The 18,842-nt window shown below is 44.1% G+C and overlaps 1 protein-coding gene across 2 annotated transcripts; it reads left to right on the top strand.

Moving 5' to 3' along the window:
* Positions 1–3,577: 3,577 nt before the first annotated feature.
* On the top strand, positions 3,578–13,593 carry ssr3 (signal sequence receptor, gamma). Of its 2 annotated transcripts, XM_085990349.1 has the most exons (6): positions 3,578–3,778; positions 6,038–6,184; positions 10,718–10,844; positions 10,930–11,028; positions 12,175–12,306; positions 13,294–13,593. In XM_085990349.1, exons 1-6 carry the CDS (start codon positions 3,649–3,651, stop codon positions 13,358–13,360), a joined length of 702 nt encoding a protein of 233 aa, XP_085846475.1. In that variant the 5' UTR covers positions 3,578–3,648; the 3' UTR covers positions 13,361–13,593. The 2 variants fall into 2 exon arrangements, with proteins under 2 accessions (XP_085846475.1, XP_085846476.1); XM_085990350.1 differs by lacking the exon at positions 6,038–6,184 and having other exon boundaries at positions 3,587–3,778.
* The last annotated feature ends 5,249 nt before the right edge of the window (positions 13,594–18,842 follow it).

Genomic DNA, 18,842 nt, shown 5'->3' with positions numbered 1-18,842 from the left:
AATGGAATAGAGTCCTTACAGGAGGCGGGGTGGGAGGAAGTGTAGTCCAGGTAGCTGTGGGAGTCGGTGGGCTTGTAGTGGATGTTTGTTGAAAGCCGATCGCCAGAAATGGAGACGGAGAAGTCAAGGAAGGGAAGGGAAGAGTCGGAGATGGACCATGTGAAGGTGAGGGCAGGATGGAAATTGGAAGTAAAGTGAATGAACTTATCCAGTTCAGGGCGAGAGCAGGAAACGGCACCAATACAGTCATCGATGTACCGGAAAAAGAGGTGAGGGAGGGGACCTGAGTAGGACTGGAACAAAGAATGTTCCACATATCCCATGAACAGGCAGGCATAGCTAGGGCCCATGCGGGTTCCCATAGCAACACCTTTAATTTGGAGGAAGTGAGTGGAGTCAAAGGAGAAGTTGTTCAATGTGAGAACAAGTTCAGCCAGGCGGAGGAGGGTGGTGGTGGATGGGGACTGGTTGGGCCTCTGTTCAAGGAAGAAGCGGAGTGCCCGCGACTGTCCTGGTGGGGGATGGAGGTGTAGAGGGATTGGACGTCCACAGTGAAAAGGAGACGGTTGGGGCCAGGAAACTGCAAACTGTTAAAGTGACGGAGGGCATCAGAAGAGTCGCTGATGTAGGTGGGAAGAGACTGGACAAGGGGAGAAAAAAAGTGTCGAGATAGGAAGAGATAAGTTCTGTGGGGCAAGAACAGGCTGAAACGATGGGTCTACCAGGGCAGTCTTGTTTGTGGATCTTGGGAAGGAGGTAGACGCGGGCTGTGTGGAGTTGGGGGTCATGGAGGGAAGATCTCAAGAGGAGATCAGGTCAGTGACAGTGACAGTCTTGCCATCAAACATCAAGCCATTGTTTCCAAGACTGTCACTGACCTCGTCCTATCCCCACCCCGAATCCCCACTCACTATATCCATCATTCCACGGTCTATTTATTGATCACTAATAAATGTAATAAAGAATTTAAAAGGAACCTCTTTACCCAGAGTGTGCTTAGAATGTGGAACTTGCTACCACATGGAGTAGTTGAGGCAAATAGCGTAGATACCTTTAAGGGGAAGCTGGATAAGTACATGAGGGAGAAAGGAATAGAAGGATATGCAGATATGGTTAGATGAAGTAGGGTGGGAGGAGGCTTGTGTGGAGCTTAAACAATGACACAGACCCATTGGGTCGAATGGTGTTTCTGTGCTGTAAATTCTACTTAATTCTTTCAGTTTATCTCTCATCTTCACTGCCCTCTCCAAACTCATGTTTTCAAACCCAACATCCTATCTATCACCAAGACTGCATCCTTGCAGTTTCACATCTCCTGCCAGTGTTCCTATCTCACTCCCACAATTGCCAAAAACTCTATCTATGCTTTTGTCCAGACCCAATTTCTCCAACATCCTCCTTTCCTGCTTCCTATCCGTACCCTCCATAAACTCCAACATGTCCAAAACTCAGCTGACCCATTCTGTCTCACACTACATCCCACTCGCCCATCATTTCTGCCCTCAATGATTTATGCCAACTCTTTGTCCCCAATGCACTGAATTCAAAATCCCAATTCTCATCTTTAAATCCTTCCACAGCATCACCCCACCATATCTCTGAAATTCCTTTCATCTCTTTGCGCATGTCAGTCCTCAAACTCTGGCCTTTGTGATTTCCTCTTCATTCGCCCTACTATTGGGGGCAGGACCTTCAGCTGCCTTTGCCCTACGATCTGGAACAACCTCCCTATTTCTTCTCTGCCTATCTACTTCTCTCTCCACCTTTAGAAGTCTCCTTAAAACCCAAATCTGGCTTTTAGGTCTCCCCCACCATGTCTCGACATGCGTTCCTTTCGATGTTTCCCCTTTGTACATTTCTTTTGATATGTCGATGCAGGTTTAACATAACTTCTCTGCTTTTCAATTCTATCCCTCTAGAAATGAACCCCGTGCTTGGTTTGCTTTTTTATGGCCTTGTTAACGTGCAGTGCTACTTTTAGTGATCTGTGTATCAATATCCCTATATCTGCGCTTCTACCCCATTTAGACTCTTAATTTCCAAGCAGTATGTGGCCTCCTTGTTCTTCCCACCAAAATATACCACCTCACACTTAACTATATTGAAATTAATTTGCCAATTACACGCCCATTCTGCAGGCTCATTAATGTCTTGTATTTTGTCACATAAGAAATAGGAGCAGTAGGCCTTATGGCCCCTCAAGCCGGTTAAGCAACGCCTCAATTTCAAAATTCTCATCCTTGTTTTCAAATCCCTCCATGGCCTTGCCCCTCCCTATCTCTGTGATCTCCTTCAGCCCCACAACCCCCCCGAGATAGCTGCGCTCCGCTAATTCTGCCCTCTTGAGCATCCCTGATTATAATCGCTCAACCAATGGTGGCCGTGCCTTCTGTTGCCTAGGCCCTAAGCTCTTTAATTCCCTACCTAAACCTCTCCACCTCTCTTTCCTCCTTTAAAACGCTCCTTAAAACCTACCTCTTTGACCAAGGTTTTGGGCACCTGCCCTAATTTCCCCTTATGTGGCTCAGTGTCAAATTTGTTGTCTTCTTATCCTCCTGTGAAGCGCCTTGGGACGTTGTACTACGTTAAAGGCACTATATAAATACAAGTTGTTGTTGTTCTTGTTGATGTAGGATAAAAATTTAAGAAACAAAGAGACCTGTTTGAAGACCAGTACCTCAAACCTAGCACCAAGCTCATGGTCTACAGAGCAGTAGTGATATCCACCCTCCTGTATGCTTCAGAGACATGGACCATGTACAGCAGGCAACTCAAAGCACTGGAGAGGTACCACCAACGCTGCCTCCGCAAGATCCTGCAAATCCATTGGCAGGATAGGTGCACCAACATCAGTGTTCTCGCTCAGGCCAACATCCCCAGCATCGAAGCTTTGACCATGCTCAATCAACTCCGATGGACGGGCTACATCGTCCGCATGCCCGATACGCGACTCCCAAAGCAAGCGCTCTACTCGGAGCTCCGACACAGCAAGAAAGCCCCAGGTGGGCAGAGGAAACGCTTCAAGGACACCCTCAAAGCCTCCTTGAAAAAGTGCAATATGCCCTCTGACACCTGGGAATCCCTGGCCCAAGACCACACGAAGTGGAGGAGAAGCATCCGGGAAGGCGCCGAACACCTCGACTCTCTTTGCCAGGAGCAAGTGGAAGCCAAGCGCAAACAGCGGAAGGAGCGCACGTCAACCCAAGCTCCCCACACCTTCAACCACCATCTGCCCCACCTGTGACAGAGACTGTAGGTCCCGCATTGGACTCATCAATCACCTGAGAACTCATTTCTAGTGTGGAAGCAAGTCATCGTCAGTTCCGATGGACTGCCTAAGAGGATAAAAATGTTCGAGAGTCAGGTTGTGGCATTTTGTGCCTGTACTAAAGATGGCGGCAACCCATTCAGCTTCACTCCACAGCCATAACAGAAACCCAAAGCATCTTGGCATGTATAAACTTTTTTCGAATTGATGAGTATTTTTTTTTGTTAATGGCAGTTCTGATGGTATAATTTGTGTAACGAGCTCTCGCTGTCCTTGTGGTGTAGTTGAGGTGGGTCAGGGGTGCAGCTGTCGCGGGGGACTGTGGGCCGGGCTGAGAGCTGACGGCTCTCTGGGAGGACTCGATCTGGCGACGTGGAACGATGGCGCCTAAAGGCAGCAAGCAGCAGTCGGAGGAGGACTTACTGCTGCAGGACTTTAGCAGGAATGTCTCGGCCAAATCATCCGCACTCTTTTACGGAAACGCGTTCATCGTGTCGGCCATTCCCATCTGTAAGTACCCGGGGGGAGGGAGGGAAGGACGGTGCCAGCGGAGCCGGTGCTGCTCGCAGACACCGACCGAGTGGGGAGGGGAGCGGGCCCGGCTACTTCACGCTGCTTGTGCAAGAAGCATTAGCGCTCCTGTCTGGAAGGATACGGAGGACGGGGCCTCGTCCCTCGGGTGTGGCTGATGTGGCAGTGCGAGTGCACCAGGCGCCACCCGGTCTGCAGAACCGCCAGGCACACAACCGGGCTCATCATCCCCAGCCAGTGGCCCAGTTATTACTATAAATACATTTGGGGAATAATCTAGCATGAAGCGGGAAAATGAAGTAAAGATGATTTAAAGGTGTAAAACGATGAATACACGTTGAATGTCTTGGGGCAAGAATTGAACAATTGCCTGACCTTGTGTGTGCGAATAAAATGTGCACAATGGTGATTAGTGTAATCTTCTTGCAGGTCACTGTATTAGTGCATATGGGACTGTTTTGTTAGATTTTTGAATGTTATGCTATTTTAATGAAATTAACTCTTGTATACATTTTTAACAATTTTTTATATGTGTGTCTTTTAACGTAACAAAAAGTCCAAGCTGTTTCATAGTTTTTTTAATATTCCTGGGATGTGGGCATCAATGGCAAGGCCAGCATTTATTGCCCATCACTAATTGCCCTTGAGAAAGTGGTGGTGAGCTGTCGCCTTGAACCACTGCAGTCCGTGTAGTGAAGGTACTCCCACAGTGCTGTTAGGGAGGGAGTTCCAGGATTTTGACCCAGTGACGATGAAGGAACAGCAATATATTTCCAAGTAAGGATGGTGGGGAACTTGGAGGTGATGGTGTTCCCATGTGCCTGCTGCCTGTGTCCTAGGTGGTAGAGATCGCTAGTTTGGGAGGTGCTGCCAAAGAAGCCATGGCGAGTTGCTGCAGTGCATCTTGTAGATGGCACACACTGCAGCCACGGTATGCCGGTGGTGGAGGGAGTGAATGTTTAAGGTGGTGGATGGGGTGCCAATCAAGCGGGCTGCTTTGTCTTGGATGGTGTTGAACTTCTTGAGTGTTGTTGAAGCTGCACTCATCCAGGCAAGTGGAGAGTATTCCATCACACTCCTTACTTGTAGATGGTGGAAAGGCTTTGGGGAGTCTGGAGGTGAGACACTAGCTGCAGAATACCCAGCCTCTGACCTGCTCTTGTAGCCACAGTATTTATGTGGCTGGTCCAGTTAAGTTTCTGGTGTTAGATCTAAGCTGGAATGGAAAGTATTTGATAGTGGGGAGCAATGTAGCAACATAGGTGGGTTTTAAGGAGGGAGTTGTTGTGTTTGTGGGGGCAAAGTGGCTGAGGGCTGTGCTACTAACCAAAAGCAGAGGGGAAGGAAATGCTCACCAGAAAGATGAAAGAATGGAGGGTGCAAGCTGCAATGTAGGGCAGGAGAATGTTGTAAAATTCGAGAGCAATGAGGCCATGAAGGGTTATGTAGATGAGAATTTTGAAACCAATGCATTGAAGGAAGGGGAGCCAATGGAGCTTGGCAAGGAGTGGTGATGGAGTGAGCTGGGATCCAAGTGATGGAGTTTACAGATGTGACACTCAGGAGGAAGGCCTTGAACTTGGAGGTGACCAAGGCATGAATGAGGATTGCAGTGGGATATGGTCATGATGGAAATGGCAACATTTCGGAGGTTGAAGTTTTGAGATAGACTGGATGTGATCTGTTTCGGGTTGAGTGAGACACCGGTTACAAGCTATATGATTGAGCTTAAACAGGCATCCAGAAAGGGAATGAGATCCAGTGCAGGGGTATGGGGTTTCTGATGATACATAGATACATAGAAGATAGGAGCAGGAGTAGGCCATTCGGCCCTTCGTGCCTGCTCCGCCATTCGATGAGATCATGGCTGATCCTTTAATTCAGTATCCCGTCCCCGCCTTCTCTCCGTAACCCTTAACCCCTTTTGCCCGTAGAAATATATCTAATTCCCTCTTAAATATATTTAATGAGCTGGCGTACACTGCCCTCTGTGGCAATGAGTTCCACAGGTTCACCACTCTCTGAGTGAAGAAATTCCCCCTCATCTCTGTCCTAAATGGTTTAGCCCTTATCCTTAAATTATGTCCTCTAGTTCTGTTCTCACCCGCCAAGGGAAACATTCCTTCTGCATCCAGTCTGTCTAGACCTGTCAGAATTTTATACACTTCTATGAGGTCCCCTCTCAATCTTCTAAACTCCAGTGTGTACATCCCTAAACTACATAGTCTCTCCTCATAGGTCATTCCCGCCATTCCTGGTATCAGCCTGGTGAATCGCCGCTGCACCCCCTCCATGGCAAGAACATCCTTCCTCAGATGAGGCGACCAAAACTGTACACAGTACTCGAGGTGTGGTCTCACCAGTGCCCTGTACAGCTGCAGCAAGGTATCCCTGTTCCTGTATTCTAACCCTTTTGCTATGAAGGCCAGCATACCGTTTGCCTTCTTGACCGCCTGTTGCACCTGCATGCTCGCCTTCAGTGACTGGTGTACAAGAACACCCAGGTCTCTCTGTACTTCCCCCTCTCCCAATCTATTGCCATTTAAATAATAATTTGCCCTCCCGTTCCTGCACCCAAGGTGGATAACTTCGCACTTGTCCACATTATAGTGCATCTGCCATTTATCCGCCCAATCGCCCAGTCTGTCCAAATCGCTCTGGAGCTTCCTGGTCTCTTCCTCTGAGCCCACCCCCCCTCCTAGTTTAGTGTCGTCTGCAAATTTGGAAATGCTGCATCCGACTCCCTGATCCAGGTCATTAATGTAAATTGTGAACAGCTGGGGGCCCAGGACAGATCCCTGTGGTACCCCACTTGTTACTGCCTGCCATTCAGAAAATGAGCCGTTTATTCCAACTCTCTGTTTTCTATCTGACAGCCAGTTCCCTATCCACGCCAAAACTTTCCCCTTTATCCCATGAGCCTCAATTTTCCATGCTAATCTTTTATGTGGGACCTTATCGAAGGCCTTTTGGAAGTCCAGGTACACCACATCTACTGGCTCTCCCCCATCTATTCTACCAGTTACTCCCTCAAAAAATTCCAATAGATTAGTCAAGCACGATTTACCCTTTGTAAATCCATGTTGACTCTGTCCTATCCTGTCCCCATTTGCTAAGTGCTCCGCTATTTCATCCTTAATGATGGACTCCAGCATTTTGCCCACAACTGATGTAAGGCTTACAGGTCTGTAATTACCTGCTTTTTCCCTACCCCCCTTTTTGAATAGTGGGGTAACGTTAGCTACCCTCCAATCCATCGGCACTGTTCCCGAGTCTAATGAATTCTGAAAAATCATCCTTAGTGCATCCGCTATCTCTAGGGCCACCTCCTTCAGTACCCTAGGATGCATGTTATCAGGCCCTGGGGATTTGTCCACCTTCAATCCCTTTAGCTTCCTTAACACCATATCCTTAGAGATATTGATTTGCGTCAGTTCCTCCTTTGCCAATGTCCCTATTTTTCCCGATATCCCAGGGAGGTTTTTTGTGTCTTCCTTCGTAAAGACTGACCCAAAGTATGCATTTAGTTGATCTGCCATTTCCTTATTTCCCATTATATATTCCCCCGTATCTGACTGCAATGGACCAACTTTGGTTTTCACCAGTCTTTTCCTTTTGATATACTTATAAAAGCTTTTGGAGTTAGTTTTTATATTTTCCGCCAGCTTGTTTTCGTAAGCTATTTTGCCCCTCTTGATTATGCCCTTTGCCCTCCTTTGCTCTATCTTAAACTGTTCCCAATCTTCCGCTCTGGCGCTTTTTTTGGCTATTTTATACGCCCTATCTTTGGATTTTATGCTGTCTCTAATTTCCCCTGTTATCCACGGTTGAGTCACCTTTTTAGATTTCCTTTTATGCCAGATTGGTATAAACAATTTTTGCAATTTTGTCATTCTATCTTTAAATGTTTGCCATTGTTTATCTACCTCCAGTCCTCCCAGGAACGTTGTCCAATCAGACCTACTCAGTTCCCGTCTCATGGCATCATAATTCCCCTTGTTTAAATTCAGGACCTTAGTCTCTGAGTCAATTTCTTCGCTCTCCATTTCGAGTGAGAAATCGATCATGTTATGATCGCTCTGACCCAAGGGTCCCCGTACAACAAGATTACTGATTAGTCCCTTCTCATTGCACAGTACCCAGTCCAATATAGCCTGTTCCCGAGTTGGTTCCTCGACATATTGATCCAGATAACCATCCCTCAAACACTCAAGGAATTCCTCCTCCTCATTATTTTTACTGATTAGGCTAGTCCAATCTATATGTAAGTTAAAGTCACCTATGATGACAGCTGTGCTCTTATTGCACGCTTCTCTAATTTCCCTCGTGATGCCCTCCCTAACCTCTATTTTACTATTTGGAGGCCTATATACCACTCCTATTAATGTTTTTCGCCCCTCGCTATTTCTTAGCTCCACCCATATAGATTCTGTATTAACTGAGTTAATATCCTTCCTTTCAATTGCATTTATCCCCTCTTTTACTAGCAATGCTACCCCTCCTCCCTTTCTTTTTTGTCGATCCTTCCTAAATACTGAATACCCCTGTATGTTAAGCTCCCAGCCCTGCTCACCCTGCAACCATGTTTCCGTAATCCCAATTAGGTCATAATTATTAACCTCTATTTCCACAGCTAATTCATCTACCTTGTTCCTGATGGCTTTGATCTTTTCTAATATAGAAAAGTTCCCACATTACAACAGTGATTACACTTCAAATGTACTTCACTGGCTGTAAAGCGCTTTGAGATGTCGTTGGTCGTGAAAGGTGCTGTATAAATGCAAGTCTTTCTTTCCATAGAGCTGTAAAAAGCTCTGGCTCCTCTATGACTTGATGTCGATCAGGAATTTGTACAGCACAACAGTCATATGTTTGGGGTGGTATTGGGGAACTATTGCTGGGTGTCTTTGGCACCCACATGAATGTTGACCACCCCCCCCCCCCCCCTGTTTACAGATAATGTTGCTTTGGAGTTCAGTGTTGTCCAACAGAAATTGCTGACTAGTCATGGGTGTAGCTATGGCACCACCGTTTTAGCCACATAAGCTAACTCTAGTAGAAAATGGTGTACATAATTTATGCAATACAGGTAACTGTACTTCACGAGTATATCTACTTAAACATCTACCACCATTCAGTAACCAAGGAAGTAAAGCACTCAATGATCAAAAAACACTTGTACACTCTGCTTTTCTTATTTTTACCAACAAATGGACAAAAAGGTTAAAGTACACATACAGAAACGGGTGAATGAGTATCAAGATCACATGCCCAATGATGGTGTCTATTACTTAGTTTTATTTATTGATCAGAAATGTAAAATCCACATCTGAATCCCAGTTAGCCACATGTGGCTAGTGACTAACATATTTGACATCAATTGGACATCACTGATGTCGATGAATAGGAGGGGGGCAAATACAGAGTCTTGGGGTACACATGGGAGGAGAAGCCATTCTTTAGATGTTCTGGCAACATTGGAACAAGTAGGAATGGAATAGTGAGTCCCACAGGCATGGTTAAGGCGGAGGAGGATGGTGTCACAAGCCACAGAGGATGAGAAGGATGGTGTGTGAATTTCACCAGAGCTCTTGTTTCCAGCATTTTCTATTTTCACGAAGATTTTTAAACTTAAAAAACTTGACATTTAATCATGCTGCTTTCTTATCGTATAAATAGAGGGTGTGCCAATGTTCTATTTCTTGGCACCAATGCATCTGGTTTTTAATCAGTGATTGTTGTCAAATTTCGCTGAGTTCCATTGACAGTACAGCTGCAAGCAGTACTCGAACTAATTGTGTTTTACATGGCTGCTAGATTACAGAAATGCAGTGCTGTTTCTAAATAAGATATTAAAGATAGTGATTCTAAACCATGTGAATTTGGCCAAATTTTTATCGGGAGGGTGCTCAAGATAGTGAGTTACAGTTCAAAGTTTGGGGCTGGTCATAACTCATGACATTTGCTACTGAGATCCTTCTCTGGTATGGACTTTCTACTTCAGGTGAATTTATTTTGTGTGAATTCACTCAACATACAAGTCATATATGAGTGACATTATGTCCTGTAGTAGTATTTAAAATTCATTTGATTTGAGTGGCCCCATTAACAAACTGTCATTGCATAGCTATTGGGGGTAGCATTATTATAAGTAATATTTTCTTGGGAAAACTGATTTTTTTGAGTAATCTGTACTCCGTAAAGCACTTTCAGATTGGCAGCATACGGAAAACATTCATCAGTTTTGCTGTTTACTGTTTCTTCAGAATCCACTTTTATGGAATACCATGGCTTGTTTATAAATTTTTCAGAGTAAAGAATTTCTTTGGTGTAATCCATACATGTTTATACAGATGTTTGTGGAATTCAAAAACTTACTTTTCGGAAGAATAACATTTTCACTGTACAAATAAACTCGTTCCATTTCCCTTTTCCTCAGCTCCCCAACTGTGGGTGTATATGAGTAAAGATCAGTAAAGTCTTTGTTTTGAAATTATACTCCAGACTTACTAGCAGAACTTTGTTAGTATTAATAAGCATCTTATCGGCAATTTTACACTTGCATCCTTGGAGCAAAGGACTTTAAAAAGTTAAAGTTATAACTAGCTTCTAACTTCTTCCTGGAATTTTTAATTCTAAATTAAACTTGCTCTAAGTCGCATATCGAAGAATTAGTGGAGACAGGATCTTGAATATTTCCTCAAGCTGAAGAGATCATCATTTTCACACTTTCAGGACTGTCTTTGTGAGAATAGATTGATGTGGGACAAAAGTATTTAAAATACCTATTTATAATTTACTGTAAGCAGAGTTGAAATTCTGAATCTATTGCCTTTTCTTCACTGCTGTAAATCAGTATCTGGTGATGATGTGCATTCTCAGTTCTAAGAGTAATGATCTCCAAACTTTGTCTTTCAGGGCTCTACTGGAGGATCTGGCACATGGACCTTGTCCAGTCTGCGGTTCTGTACTGTGTTATGACCCTTGTCAGTACCTATCTTGTGGCATTTGCTTACAAAAATGTAAAGTTTGTCCTGAAACACAAGTAAGTAATTTCTGGAGAAATATTGCACAATTTTCCGGATGTTGTGTTGCAGCGTCACTTTGTTAACGGGGATCTGTATGTCTAGGGTGGCGCAGAAGAGAGAAGACGCAGTTTCTAAGGAGGTCACTCGGAAACTGTCAGAGGCCGACAACAGGAAGATGTCTCGCAAAGAAAAGGATGAACGGTATTTTTTTAGATTTTGAAAGTTATGTAGCAGGTACTGTCTTAAAAGTTGAGGCTGGCACAATTTCACATGCAAAAGTTAATTTCTTGTATGTAAAATTGTAATGTGTGCAAAGTTAGATTGTCTGTTGCAGTACTAGGAATTTGTTTTTGAAGCAAAGCCCATTTGGTCTTGAGAGCAGCCATATAGTAACAAGGTTTGAGCTGTTTGCTTCACATGTTTGTGGCTGTCTGTTGAGTTTAGGTGGAGACCAGTACCAAAATGGTTCTGCTATTCTGTACTAAATTTTGTTCTCAGAATTTAAAAGTTGGATGCGTCACATTCTGTGTCTCCTTCTCGGAGAGGGTTGATTTTGTTAATTTATAGTGGCATGGAGCCTGGATGGTGCAGTGGGTTGTTGCACTATACCATTACCCGTCTAGGTTCTGGCTTTGAATCCAATCCAGTCCAGGCCCGTGGAATGAATGTCAGATTAATTTGGCATTGTAAGTTGGTTTCTAAAGGACATTATTACACTTTGCAAAATGCCAATATCACCCAGAGAGGCTGTAAAAATGGCTGGGAGAAGTGGAAACAATTGGCACTAGTGCAGTTGTTGGGCTATAGCAGATGAAACTTTAGTTTCCGGAATCGGCTGCATTCAGAAAAACCAGGTCTACATGTGGCCTAACAGGCGGTCCTTAAAAGGTCCGCTGCAAATCGCCACCAAAAAGGTAAGTTAAAAATACTTAGACGAATGTGGAGCCAGGAGAAGCATGAGCGCTCCCTAATCCCAGCCTCTGCTGCTCTCCCTCCCCGCACTCTCCTCTCCTGGTCCCCTTTAAGAAATTATGGCAAGGCCCAATCTTCGAGGCCTCTTCGCTGGTGAACTGACTAGGGTTGCCCATTAGGTGTCTTCTTCATTGGCTTTGGGATGTGAAAGGTGCTACATAAATGCAAGTCTTTTTTGCGGCTCACCATTTGATGATGTTGAGGCCCGAGACCCAGTATTAGGTGTGCCTCTGGCCTATCCATTCGTTCCCTGTGCACCCGTTTCTGGGCGCGAATTAATTTTTAGCCCGTTTACATGTATTTTTTCTAGGTATGTATCTATGGCTCTAGCACATCATACTTAATCGAAAGCTTGTTTTTTTTCCCCCCCGATAGAATTCTGTGGAAAAAGAATGAAGTGGCTGACTACGAAGCTACAACCTTTTCAATCTTTTACAACAATACCTTGTTTCTCGTTATGGTGATCATTGCTTCATTCTTTATATTGAAGAATTTCAATCCAACAGTGTATCCTTTTTAATGCTGATAGTAACAACAGTTTGCATTTATTTGCATTTAGGGAAAGTTGATGCTGAGCCCAAGAAGGAAAGATTAGGAAAAATAGATACACTGTAATCAGAAAATCAAATTGTGGCTGGAAAGGGCAAAACACTTAGATTAATGGGTAGTTCGAAGGTGACCATGCAATAACTTGATTTCAAAAAGCATGCTCTGATTTTGTCCATTTGGAAGTGCTGTAGCTTTGCCACATAAAATGGTAGTAACCATGCTAATTGCTTACAGTGCTGTCTTTGTCTTTGTATCACTCTTTCCTTTAAATTGGTGCACACTTTCACTTTTGATGGTTGTAGCATTCCCTGGCAGCCATAATGTTGGTAATGTTTGGAGCTGAACGACAGCAGGAATAGGTGAGGATACATTTTTCTTTCCCTACTGAGATCTGCAGGTTCGATGCCCTGCAAAGTGTACTGAAGGCCATTAATTATCAGTCTATCATCAGACAGCAGTCCATACTGCAGATTTCATTACAGCACACAGTTTCTTTTTTCCCCATAGGTAAATTTGAAACCTGCAGGTTGATTTGTAATTGTTCCATTGTTAAAATTAGAGAATAATGTAACTGTCACATAAGAATGGCTGGAGCTTTTGATCTGTCTGTGAATGTAATAGCATTGTGTCCATAATCACACATTAGAATGCAGTATAGCCTCTGAAAAATAGAATCATAGAATGGTTACAGCTCAGAGGGAAGCCATTTGGCCCATTGAGCCCGTGCCAGCTCTCTGCAAGCGCACTTCAGCGAGTCCCACTCCCCCGCCCTTTCCCCAATGCCCCATGGATGGGAAGACAACTGAAGGGGTACCAAATTTCACAAAAGTTATTACCTGTGTTGACACACTTACCTGAAAAAAATCATTCAATCCTTCTATTCAGAAATAAATTATTTGTCGTAAGCTTTTGTATAAAATCTGTATTCCTTAATTGTACTTTCAGAAACTATATCCTGTCCATCTGTGTTTCATCGGGGATGATTGCTCTTCTTTCTACAGGCTCAAAGTAATTGACTCTGGCTTTCATGGTGAGCTGGTGTCAAGAATGGAATGGTCCTGTGTTCTTAAGGATGAGTTCATTTAGATTTTCAAGGTCTAAAATTGAGACTCGAAACCACAGACTTGCCCACTTAACTGAGACAACTACAGTTCTGTGAACTGCATTTTTTTTTACAATATACCTGCATTCCATGTCATCAGTTGTGGATGTACTGTAATAAAATGAATGCATTTTGCAACCAGAGTTGGTTTTTATTTGCATGTCTATTACTAGAAGTTTTAAAGTTTGCAATAATTATTTACTCATTGATAAATCCAGAGTGTATGTTTCAGTAGATATTGTGAAGTGAATGAGCTAAGCTTTTGGTGTCAAACCCAGGCATTGAGAGTTGGGTCCAACCTCATATGCTGTGCTGTGCAGATACTAATACATAACTGCAGTCTTGACTGAGTTAATTACAAATAGCTACACAAAAATGTTCATATTGCACCTTTCACTGTCCACTTGATGCACAAGAAAAAAAATTGTTAATGATTTTCAACAGTATCTGAATATATCCCACTACACTGTTGTAGTTCATAATGGTCAGAATGTGAATGAAGAATTTCAGCAGGAGCAATGGTTGTAGGGATTTCTAAAAGAATATTACACCCCATTATAGCCTTGGGGTGCGTCAGTGTTTTACAATCAATGAGTTACTTTTAAACATTGGGTTATAATATTTTTAGGAGGGGCAGAATAAAGGAGCAGTGGCAATATTGGTGAAAGAGGACTAATGTACAGGAAAGAGGTTCAAAGAGTAAATATGGTTCGGGATCAAAGTTAAAAAGGATTGTTCTAGTAGTGGGGTTGTAATTGTGGGAGGGGAAATAGAAGAGAAAATCTGCAAACAGATCAGGCAGATGAATAGGAATAACAAAAGGATGAGGCAGTTAGGGTTGCTGCTTATAAGGAGGCAACAACAGTAGATAGAAATTGACTGTTTCCAGTAATTGAGGGGACATGGATTATAAAATTTAAAGTAAAAGATTCAGGACTGAGCAGGAGAAACATTATTTACAGAGAGGGTTGTGAGGCTGTGGCATGCACTACCAGAGCTAGTGTTTGAAGCAGAGACTATGTCAACATTTAATAATAGGCTCGATAGGTAGTTGAAGGAAAGGGGATAAAAGGATAGAACAGAGCAGGCACATGGGATTAGGACTGCTGCTCATCTGAAGGATAAGCACCAACACAGACTCATTGGGTTCCAAGTTGTAATTTCTATGAAGTGTAGACAGTTGTTGTAGCCAATTTGCACACAGCAAGGTTCCATAAACAGCAAATTAATTAAAAACATCAATTACAGTTTTTGAAAGAACATCAAAGTTATTAATGGCCAAGCGAATCCACTGGATATACTGAGCAACAATTGCTGGAAATGTTCAACTTGACAAAGAAATGTCATACGTCGGAGATCCTGTTCTTGTACAGAAATGCTAGTATTTTCCCTAAATGAGTCTACCTCGAAGACTCATTCAATTTGTACTGAGGTCTATTAAATTTTTATTTATTTAATTTCATCGAGCTGCCCTTCAGTCAGTGAGAGTCATTCAGTGTGCTGCTGTGAAGCAGGAGCCTATAAATCTAGTTAAACTCATGGTTAATAGATCTCAAACTAGTGCATACAAAAAAAATTAGATTGAATTTTCCCAAGCTGATACTTTTGGGAAGTAATTTAATACTTGTGTAGGGTCAACCAATTTTCAGTGTAATACACACGATACAAAGGTGTATGATGGTGGTAACAACACATCCCTGGAAACAAAGGGAGAAAAACAGCAATACTCACATGAAGTATGCAATTAGCATTCATGCAGCCTTTTTCAAAAGCAAACTTTCTAGCTGAGATGGGAATATTGGGTAACAAAAGGAAATGGGAAGTCTAATGTTGTCTGTCGAAGAACACAGTGGTCCTGTTTCCTGTGTATATTGTGCAACACATTTAGATAGACACCCCCTCCCCACCTTTCCCACAAAAAAGGTGGAAATTGGTTTCTAATGAATATTCTACTAAGTGTGAACTTACAAAAATCACCATATGTTATGGTTCCACAGGAGACTTGCAGCAAGAAAGTGTTTCTTGTGGAATCCCATATTGGCATCATCAATTCATTGCTTCCCAGTTGATCTTAGCAAATGTTTCTCATTCACAAACCCATTGAAGTTGACACAGATTGAAGGGATTGTCATTTTGTTCAGCACAAAATCTAACAAAGGGAAGAGGCAAATACTTGGATAAGATACAAAACTTAGTATGCTTGAGCTTTATTGGGACAGATCTTTGAAATATGTTTATGAATATTAATACTTTGGCCAGCCTTCACTAATGCAAGCTTTGAGATTTGATACACTGGCATGCTAAGGAATAATAGCAGACTGGGATTAAATTTCTCAGATAATTGCAAATGAGGGTATTGCTCAGTCTGTGATGGGCACGATTTTGTGCTAAAGAATACAAGATGTGTACTGCTGCCCGTATCCTAACTCAGGCCATCCAGTTCACCCATTACCCCTGTGCTCGCTGACCTACACTGACTCCCGACTAACCAATGCCTCGATTTTTAAAATACTCATCTTTGCGTTCAAATCCCTCCACGGCAATTCATCATATCTCTGTAACCTCCTCCAGGCCTCAACCCTCAGAGAACTCTGCATTCCTCCAACTCTGGCCTCTTGTGCATCCCCCATTCCTTTCGCCCCAGCATCGGCTGCTGTGCCTTGAGTTGTCTAGGGGCTAAGCTCTGGAATTCCCTCCCTAAACCTCATTTACTCTTCCTCAATCATACTGTTGGGGTATAATTTGATGGGCACTAGCTGCCCTGGTACCTTGCCAAAATTGCCTTTTTTTTGTGTGCCAACACTGGAAGTAATTACAGGCAAGATTGATCTTGTTTTCATCCAACATTCACTCACAGACAAACAGCACTTTCCAACAGGAATTACTGGACCATGAACCCTAGCTGATTTTTCCATTCTACTGAGGCCAATTTTAGTGCCCACATTACTGCTCTGCTTAAGATCAACTAACTCACTGCAAATCATGCCCCAAATCTGGGGCTTTCTGGTCACCATGTCTGGGTGGTCAGGGGAAGCACCTCAATTTTGTTTTGTGGAAGGAAACGAGCAATGCATCTTTTTTAACTTTTGACAGATACAAGTGATGTGACGATGCATTTCAGTGTGATTTATGTTGTATTGTGTTCGTAACAGTTATTTCATTAATACCATGCCCTTTTTAACAGGTGTTTTTCCTGTTCAGTTTTGTTCTTGTGCAGCAGCTCATGAATTTACCACCATATGTGGTTTTCATCTTTGTTCCAGCTTTCTTTAGATGACGTCTGCTCTGCCAGCACAAATGTAGTGAAGTGGAACCCTACCCCTCCACCCATCCATGCATAAAGATGCAGACCGTATCTCAAATTGAGGCAATGGTGTTATTTGTATGGCCGACACGGGCGCATTGTGCTTTTAAGGGCTGTTCAGTGGCAAATGGTGGGAAGAATGTTGAGAAGATGCTCCAGAAGGGCCTGAATAAAAAAAACGTAATTTCTTAAATTCTCAATGGAACAAGCGGGCCTTTTAGGCAATTGATCGTGGAGAGTATCAATTACCTTTTTCGTAGTAAAGGCATGGGTACACCGAGGCCTTAAGGGCGGACTTTCCTGGAGTAGCCTGAGAACACCCCAGACACACCTGCTTGATATGGGTAGAATATCTGCCTGTGACCCTCTACGTCAAATTTGATGGGGCACTGTAAATAGAATGGAACCTCGCTGGAACCAGGTTCTGTCCCCGCAGTGTAAATCTTTTCTACTTTCCCTTAACACAGGAAGTTTGGGGTTTAAGGGGGAGAAATTCGGTATCGCCCCGTTTTGGAGTGCTAACTTTTAAAAGTTGAAAAAATTAGTGCCAGGTGCTAATGTTTTTCAACTTTAAAAAAATTCGGGGTTTGCACTGCGGGAAGAAAGTGGAGCGCTAAATCAAGCGCAACAGGCAGCACGAGGGGCAATAGTACAATGGACCGTGCAGCGCTGCCGCGTTGGAAGGCTCCTTCCCTCCCTTAAAGGGAAGGGCCATCGCTGCAGGCACTGCAAGGGCAAACCTTATCTGGTCCCCGACGGCAGCCACGATCCCAATGCAGTGCAGCAGTGTGGCGGGCTGATCGATCGCTGGCAAAGACAAATGGGGAAAAAAAGAGCATTTCAGAATGTTTTTTCGTTACCTTGGCCACCTTGCCTTTAAGTATCGCCCCTGAAGCGCCTGGGCTCCCGATGAACACCTCCTGCAGCTGCCGGTGTTTTCGCCCGGCGATGCTGCAGGGGGCGGAACTGAAGTTCAAGTCTGGGGCGCTACCTGGGTGATGTGCACGGCGATGACGTCACGACCTCCAGGCGAAGGCGATTGGGTGCAACGCCATACCACCGCCGCAAGCGTCCCATTGAATATAGCGGGAGTTGATCTCGCCGCGCCCAGTCGGTAAGTGCTTTGCCTCCCGGAGGTGATAATGGGAGGTGCTAAGGAGCCCAGTTTCTAGGCCTAAGGCTTTAGAAGATGCTCCTAAACTTGGGGGGGGAGGGGGTAAGGTGAAATGACACTTGGTTGACTTATATCAATTAAATCCTATAATACTGTGGTAAAAAAATACTATGGCAATTTAGGGTGTGTTTGCATATGAATATTGCTGCAACCACAGAACTAAGTAACATAATAAGTCTCTATAAAAGGATAGAAATAAGTGAGTAACACAGACATATTGTATTTATAGTAGACATCTGTAGGCTGTATGGTGGAATATTGTAGAATTAATCTGTTCCAGCATAAAACCAATATGTGATACTCTCACTTGTGGGTGGTCTCTGTCACACCGTTCTTTAAATAAGTGACGGAAAAAGTGATCACAAACTAGTTGTTTGGGCTAGAGTGCCAGAATATCCACGTGTCACTTTCATAACGATGTCATGCACAAATAAAATGATAACTTATTCCAACACCATTTATGTCTGTACATCATGGGGGAACTTTGCGCCTCCTGTTATTGGCCTGAGGGGGGCGCAAAGCAACTAGCGCCTGGGTGCGGCGCCGCTAACACCTCCCACGAAATTCAGCATGGGGTTAGCAGCACCGGTAGCAGCGCTGCGCCTCTCGCGATGACGTCATTCCCGTGCGCAGCGCCCTGACTGCAAACTTGGATTGCGCCGCCTGACCTACCAACGAATGCTATGTCCGACAGGGTCAGGGTGGCGTTTTTGCGGCCGAGGCGGCAATAATTAAAGGGCAGGTGCTGGGCGGCCATTTTTGGGGGGCCGCCTGCCAGCACCTGCCCCCTCGACCTCCTCCTGCGGGGTGCCAGCCGCGATCGGTCAAGTGCCGAGCTCTTTTGCCGGCACTTCGCTCCCTGGTGGTCCAGCAGGGCTCCGGTGTGCGCTGCGCTAGGCCCCTCCTCTTTAATC

This window comes from Somniosus microcephalus, chromosome 6, assembly GCF_052327205.1.
Source record: "Somniosus microcephalus isolate GS21.2 chromosome 6, FLI_Smic_1.0, whole genome shotgun sequence".
Lineage (NCBI taxonomy): Eukaryota > Metazoa > Chordata > Chondrichthyes > Squaliformes > Somniosidae > Somniosus > Somniosus microcephalus.
The sequence above is the reverse complement of the archived record's forward strand: the minus strand, read 5'-3'. Positions and strand labels throughout refer to the sequence as shown.

Coding starts and splice junctions, on each gene's coding strand:
- ssr3 (XM_085990349.1), top strand. CDS start 3,649: ATGGCGCCTAAAGGCAGCAAGCAGCAGTCGGAGGAGGACTTACTGCTG. Junction 10,845..10,929: donor AAGTTTGTCCTGAAACACAA/GTAAGTAATTTC, acceptor CTGTATGTCTAG/GGTGGCGCAGAAGAGAGAAG. Junction 11,029..12,174: donor CGCAAAGAAAAGGATGAACG/GTATTTTTTTAG, acceptor CCCCCCCGATAG/AATTCTGTGGAAAAAGAATG.